The 7500-nt window shown below is 38.5% G+C and overlaps 1 protein-coding gene across 1 annotated transcript in view; it reads right to left on the reverse strand.

Moving 5' to 3' along the window:
* Positions 1-7500, reverse strand: part of fer1l4 (fer-1 like family member 4) — a 54656-nt gene that overhangs the window by 21847 nt on the left and 25309 nt on the right. The window contains 7 exon segments of the mRNA XM_032513694.1: positions 59-186; positions 1112-1231; positions 1310-1444; positions 5041-5147; positions 6134-6182; positions 6786-6902; positions 7017-7129. Of these exon segments, the coding sequence (XP_032369585.1) occupies positions 59-186; positions 1112-1231; positions 1310-1444; positions 5041-5147; positions 6134-6182; positions 6786-6902; positions 7017-7129 (769 nt within the window).

The following is a 7500-nucleotide window of genomic DNA, read 5'->3' on the forward strand; positions in this document are numbered from 1 at the left end:
AGACAGACAGACAGACAGTCAGTGCTGCACAGGTACAGGTAGACAGACAGGTACTGACTCTCCAAACGTAGGGTTGAGCTGTTTGGGGATGTATCGATCTTTAGTGTCCAGAGACTGCTGTCCAGCTCGGACCACCAGATACGGGTCGGCTTTACCATTCGGGTCTGTGGGAGCCAGAGTGGTGGCCTGCAGGACACAAACACAGACAGTGGAACAAACAGTCAGTGCAAAGATAGACCCCAGGTGGTGCTAAACCACCTGCCCTTTTGGTCTCTGATTAGATAAGTGACTTTTTTCTATTTAGATTTTTTTCTATTGTTTTCTATTTTAGTCTTTCAAAATTTGGGCATAAATTCTATATTTAAGGCGTGTTATAATGCCCGACGATTGCATTTCAGTTCTAATCCCACTCAACTGCACAAGCAACTCCCCTTGTCCCAGCCACCACAGTTACACACGCAAATCGAATCTTCAATTTTGGAAGAATGGTCGAATAGTTCGATTAAATACTGAAAAGTATTTTTGCATTGTGACATTGTGAAGGGCAGAATGTGAATTTGGTTGTTTCTTGCATTAAAAAAAGTTTGCTGTTTTGCCAGGTTTGGTTTTGTTCCGTGTCCACCATACCTCATACCACACACCGGGAGTATCTCGCTGAAGAAGCTGAGCGTTTTGCCTGCCCAACTTGCAGATTTGATGGTTTTGGTCATTTTTTCCTGGATAATTGTGCTTCTAGCACAAAAGTAAGTAGTCTACATAGTTAAATGTTTTTGTGAGATTCAGTCCAGTTATGAAACCACAGAACAAAGATTTGTGTCTGTGTTTTAGTTAAAATAGTATAGGGATGCGTGTGAGGGATGGTCGGGAGTCTTCACAGGTTTTGAAAATTGACCAAAAGCTCCAGCCCTTCCATTCCCTGCCTGGCCTGTTGTATTCCTCGCAGTTACGTCAAAAACGTGAGATGTGCCTGCCTGATCTAGGGTCAGATGTCTGGACATCCCTGAATACTTTGAATGTAACAACAGTTTGAAGTCAGCGTAAAAGAGATTTTCTAAAATATGGACTGGTCAAGAGACAAAGACAGGCTGTGCATAGACAGAGAGACCGGTACCTTGACAATGTAGACTCGGACCAAGACTTTGATAGGTGAGTTTTTGGGGATTCCATTGGTGATCTGACATGAGGTGTCTTCCTCATCTCCTGAATCAATCGGATAAACCAGGAAGGAGCCCTTGGGATGGAGAGTATGGAATAATGAACACTTCTCTGCAGAGAAACACACAGACAGACAGCTCTGCATCCACAGTACCTTGTATTTTCCCATCAGCCTCTCCTCTTCATCCTCCTCTTCCTCCTCAATGTCAACTCTGCCTTTATACAGTGGGAAGATGTGCAGCCAGTCCTGAAACTGACTGAACTCTGACTCCAGATCCCCTTTATACAGCTGAACAGACATACAAACACAGAGTCAAACATTTTAAAACGTATTGTTTCCAGACTTTACTGTCTGTCAACATCATGATAGAGACTGATCACCTGTCTTAAACAGGTAACTAAAGGTCTTAACCCTCTATTGCATGAATTATTTTCTAAACATGGTAAAAATGTCTTGATGTGTTTTTATTACTCCAGGATGCTTAAATAATGTAATTGTAGAAAAAAAATTTAAAAGTAAATTGAAGGGGGGGTAGTTGGTAATTTGTTGCCATATGGCAACACCGCGCATTCGTGGAAAGTGCCAAAAAATCCAATATTTCTTTAAAAACATGCTTTTATTGAAATAATTACTAAACAAATTCAACTTATATGTATCAACATGTATAGCCCAATGTGTTTACAGTCAAATTAGTTTAGTTTTAATTGTAGTTTTTGATAATTATTAATAATAACACTGTAATAAGTCTGTCATACACACCTGAAAGAAGACACACGGATACAATGTACTTGATTAGGGGCAAAATAAGTACAACACACTGACTAAACTTACAATTACTGAACTATATGGCCACTGAAAACATTTTTCTGATTCATAATCTTCCTTTAGGAACTCTCTATTTAGACTAGAAGGGTATATTGACTATAAATGTCAGTGGACCAACACATAATTTGAGTGCGCCAACATGATTTCCTTTGGAATAACTCATTTTTATTGTTGATCAATTCATTTACATTAGTGTGTAATTAATAATTTAGATAATATATTAATTACAAAATGGCTGGAATAACATAATATAAATACATTTCATGTTTTTCTTTCAAAAAATTATAAATAACTGCAAACATAGTGGTAGAGTAGCCTAAAGTTATAGTAATTCAATTGAGCCAATTAGGCAAAATGTCCACATTTCACGTCAATATTTGCATAATGTTGCCATATGGCAACAAATTAATTTTAGCCTTTTACAGAAAAAATACAAAATTTTAACTGGTTTAAATGGTGAAAAATTAAAGTTTACTTATTCCAGATAACAGTTGAATTTTTTATTTTTCAAAGAAATGCTTCTAAAATTGAGAAAAACAACTACATTTTGGCTGATCCTGGAGCTTGATCTTTAGTGTGGCACATGTCCGGAAAAGGGGGGGGGGACAGGATTCTATGGGTATGTGAAGTCATCAAATGAGTACAACTTCAAAATAAAAGACCTATTTACACAATTAAACAAAAAACAATGCATTTTACATGGTTTATTGTGAAAAACACTAAGAAAAAGAATTTGTTGCCATATGGCAACAACATGCAATAGAGGGTTAATCGCTCCACTCAGTTCATACAGTCCCTGACAAAAGTCTTGTCGCTTGTGTACAAATTGACCTGAAGTGCCGCTGAAATATATTTCTAATCAAGATTTATTTACAAGAAATGGCTCATTTTAATCCCAACAGCTTTTGTAATAATGTTTCAGTGCAAAAAGAAACTGTCAAAAATATTCTAATATTCACAGCTTGGTAAAGCCCATTGAGTCAATTTTTGCAAAGACATAAGTGTTGTCGCCTTGTCATATGAGCTTCACCTGTGACTATAATGATCAATTAGGTCTCAGGTGTATATAAAAACAACCCCAGTACACTAGACCTTCACATCAACTGCAACTAGACATCTGCAAACTGCCTAAGATCCACCCTGAGACTAAAGTTTGGATTATCAAGAGGCTGAAGACCAGATCCACTGCTGATGTGGCAGACACCTTCATGTGTCTCAGCGTCAAGTACAGAGGATAAAAAAACATTGAAACATGGAGATGACGGATTCTGTCTCGAAATGGCCTCCATGGTCGAATCAGTGCCCAGAAGCCAGCACTAAACAAAAGACAATTGAAAAACCGTGTGGTATTTGCAAGGCCCAAAGCCTGTTAAAAGATGGACGCTGGAAAAGTGGAAGAAAGTGGATTTTTCAGAGAATCTTCTGTTAATTACACCACAGTTGTTGCAAAATTGCAGGAGACCTACTGGAGCCCGCATGGATCCAAGATTCACCCAGAAAACTGAAGTTTGGTGGCGGAAAAATCATGGTGTGGTTACATCCAGTATGGGGGTGTGCGAGAGATCTGCAGGGGTGAAGGCAACATCAATTCTCAAATACCAAGAATCTTGCTACCTCTTATATTCCCAACCTAAAAGAGGCCAAATTCTGCAGCAGGATGGTGCTCCATCGCATACTTCCATCTCCACTTCAAAGTTCCTCAAGGCGAAGAGATCAAGATGCTCCAGGTTGGCCGCCCAGTCACCAGACATGAACATCATGGAGCATATGTGGGGTAGGATGAAAGAGGAGCATGGAGACCAAACCAAAGATATTGATGAACTCTGGGGGCAGCAAGACTGCTTTCCAGCTATTCCTGATGACTTCATCTATACATTGTATGAATCCTTGCCAAACCGCATGGATGCAGTCCTTCAAGCTCATGGAAGTCATACAAGTATTAAATTTGAATCTCACAGCACCACTATTTATTTGCGACATATTTTAGTATTTGTAGTAAATTTGTTCAATTTATGTATAGTCGACAAAACTTTTGTCTTGCCAAAATTTGACCTTTCTGTCTTATTTAAATAATAAATCTGTTTTTAGTGAAACTAATTTATTTCAGTGCATTGAACATCATTTGGAGGGTTTTAGCTTTTCATATGAGCTTTTTCTTACACCAATTGATTAATTAAAAGTCAGGTTAATAGCAGGTGTTTCTACAAAATAGATAAGCGACAAGACTTTTGTCAGGGACTGTAGTGTCTGAAGCCGTTCTTTCATATGAATTTTTCTCTTATGAGTTTCTCCTAATGTCAGAACTTGATTTTTGTGTTTTAGCTTTAGGTGGTGGGTGGAGCCTAGGTAGTGCATGTAGGATGCAGGACATGGTGTGGATTACTTGCAGTAACATAGCCGGTTTGTAATTTGGTCTTAAACCGAGTCTCTTGCCATTCCTGTCTCACGATTCCGCTGTTTAATGAAAAAATTATAATATAATGGATGTTATGTGTAATCACCAACATTTTGATTAGTAACTGTAATTCAATTACATATTTTTTTCTCAGTCCGTAACTATAACAGATTACAATTTGATTACATAACGCCCCAACATGGTAACTAACGGGGCATTCAGAGAGCCGAACGCCCTATGTAAACGCATGTGAAAAATAACTGGATCCACCACATGATTAGGATCTGCTTCAAAATGTAATGGCTTTTTCTTTGGCCAATGGTACACCCATCTGGCCTGACAAGCCAGATCCACGTCATTTGCTGCCGCCAGGGTGTGTCTAGATTTCTAGGCTTCCAACTAGTTGGGAAAATTGGGCCAGTAGTTTTTCCATGAAAATCTGCTGACAAACTGACAAACATACATTACCACCTTGGCAGAGGTAAATATGCTGTATAACCAAACTCAATAGTTAAAAGAGGTGCAAAAAGCTCTGTAGAGCATAAGAGTTACCAGAGACATATTCAATTCACATGACCAATAGGTTTCAAGGATCTTGTATCGTTGACATCAGCCCTGGACTGACAGACTGGATTGTAAACTGTGGATCAGAGTGACTTCACACCTTTAGTGTGGAAATGTTCTTGCGTCTGGGAGGCTTAATCTCAACCACCACGATTTCCTCCTCGTCCTCCTCCTCTTCGATGTTCGCCATGCTCAGATTCCCTCCATCTGACCAAAAAAAAGAAAACACACCACTGCTAACAAACACAGCTCGGTTAAAATAGTTTTCCAGGTATTTTTCATTTTGTAGTATGTTTATTCTATTCTTCCATTTTTTTGTTGTTTCTTTCATTGTGTTTTACTGCTAAGATCTGGTGGAAAGCTTTTCCAGAAGAGTTGAGGCTGATACCAACAGATTGATGCCTTTGGTTATGGGAGTTCAATTATTATAGCCTGGGAGCCAGACCAATCTGGGACTGCATGTTTTATTTGCTCTGACAGATACGTCTGGTACCCCTCCCGGTAAAACAGATTTCCAGCCAGCCAGATTCTGGTCAGGCCAATCACAACTATTTATCTCACATGGGGCGGGTTCCAGACAATTACTGACAACTCAGCAACACTCAGACTCAGACATATTGATTCTAAACCATCACACCTCATGTCTGCACGCTGTACTTTGTTTACATTTGTCAGTAACTCAGCGTTACGTCACGTTTTTATTGCTTTATTGCATCCAGAGGTAATTTGGTCTAGGCCCATTGATAGCACCCCTCGGAAATTGAGAAATTACCTGATAGGTTTCAGACTAACTCACATTTGCGCGTTGGCCTGAAGATGTCGGGCTGCAATGATCTCATGTCCACATACTTGTACACACTACACGGTTTTATAGTGTACATTTTGACTGATTCTAAAAAATCTGCCCTCAGACTGACATGAGAAGAGTGTAAATGATCTCCTGAAAGCTGAACTCCTATGTAAACTGACTACTGACATCTCATTTGTGGAGATAATTTCTTTTTCACTTCAATACAATCATAGTTCATCATAGCAGCATCTAGTAAACATTAGGGGAACTGCAGCTATATACACTTCAGCTCTGACTCATACTGTATAAGCCGTGTGTCTAATGATAAAACAATTTAAATAATGAATCATTGTGTATTTTTATTAAACAGACAAACATGACAAAGTAGGAGTTAAAACTATACCCATCTCTGCTTGTTCCTCCTTCATTGCTTCCTCCTCCTCCTTAGCAGCCTGGAGATAGTCAACACATCAGACATGGTGAGTAAAAAACTGATTTATTCATAACAGTAACTTATTCTGTACACATAATCACCAAAAAGAAATTCAATTTTAACATGTCTGTTGTTGAAATTTCTTGAGTGTCCTTTTCTGAATTCTGCTGCTGTGGTCCGTCTTATTCAGTCTTGTCTTGTTTTACATGTCATTTTGGAAAGATCCTGAAACAAGTGTTAATTACCAGTATGTAATTGTCTTATAATCTGGTAATAATAAGATAACGAGCTCAACTATCCAATCTTTGTTGTTCTTTTGTAAATGCAAGACAGTGAACTGGGCCCAAATGGAGTTATCTCATTATATTGGCTGATTTTACTATTTCTTCCTTTCTTTAATCTACTTTCAATAAAGTTAAGTCAAGTTTAGATGTCTTCCGACTTGTCCCTTCTCCATGCACATTGTAAATAGGTAGTTATTTATGCTACAAGTGTTGCTGAGGTTTAGACCTCATCTTTTAATGGTGTGCTATTTTGGCCAGGTGTCCCTTTCAAAACAAGATTTTAATCTGAAGGACTTCCTGGTTAAATACCGTTATTGACATGTAAAAAAGTGTCTCACCTGTCTCTCCATTTCCTCTAGTGAAGCGTAGTATTTGGACCACCAATCCAACTCCTCCAATTCTGGTGGCTCCTCTTCTAGCCCCTCACCCTTCTTCTTCAGTTTCTTCAGAGGATCCTGAACGGGTTCAAAAAACATCAACCATTTATTTAATCCTTTATCGTTTAATCTGGTTGAAATTTGTCTGAACATTAATGTTTTAAACAAAGTGGGGGACAGAAATATACATACATTAACCAGGTTGATGGGATTAAAGGGAATCTTGGACTGTTTAATTGACAGGCCGCTGAGTCCGATACGCTCTACTGACATCAGAGGGTTGATCTTTTTCGTATTCTGCCTCACTGGAGAGACACACAGAGAAATCATATCCATAAAGACCTTTAGGAGAGAAGTTAACTATGAAACCCACAGAGAATAGATCACATTCAGGGTTTCTTAGTTGTTGTTGTTGGCTTTAGCAACAGTCTTTTTGCATTATTATGGGATGTGTTGGCAAGATATTATGTGCATATGACACTTTTTCAGGTTTAAAACAAATCAGTTAGTAACATTACTACTAGTAGCTAGCTAGCTACAGCTTATAAAATCTATCAGTGACAGCTGGAAATGAGCTGCTTAAAAAATTAATGAGCATTTTTATGGTAAATCTGCCACTGTTATTATGAACTGCACAAGTTGCCATGCAACAACAGAAAGCTCAATAGCCACCTGG

The sequence above is a fragment of the Etheostoma spectabile genome, chromosome 4 (genome assembly GCF_008692095.1).
Source record: "Etheostoma spectabile isolate EspeVRDwgs_2016 chromosome 4, UIUC_Espe_1.0, whole genome shotgun sequence".
Lineage (NCBI taxonomy): Eukaryota > Metazoa > Chordata > Actinopteri > Perciformes > Percidae > Etheostoma > Etheostoma spectabile.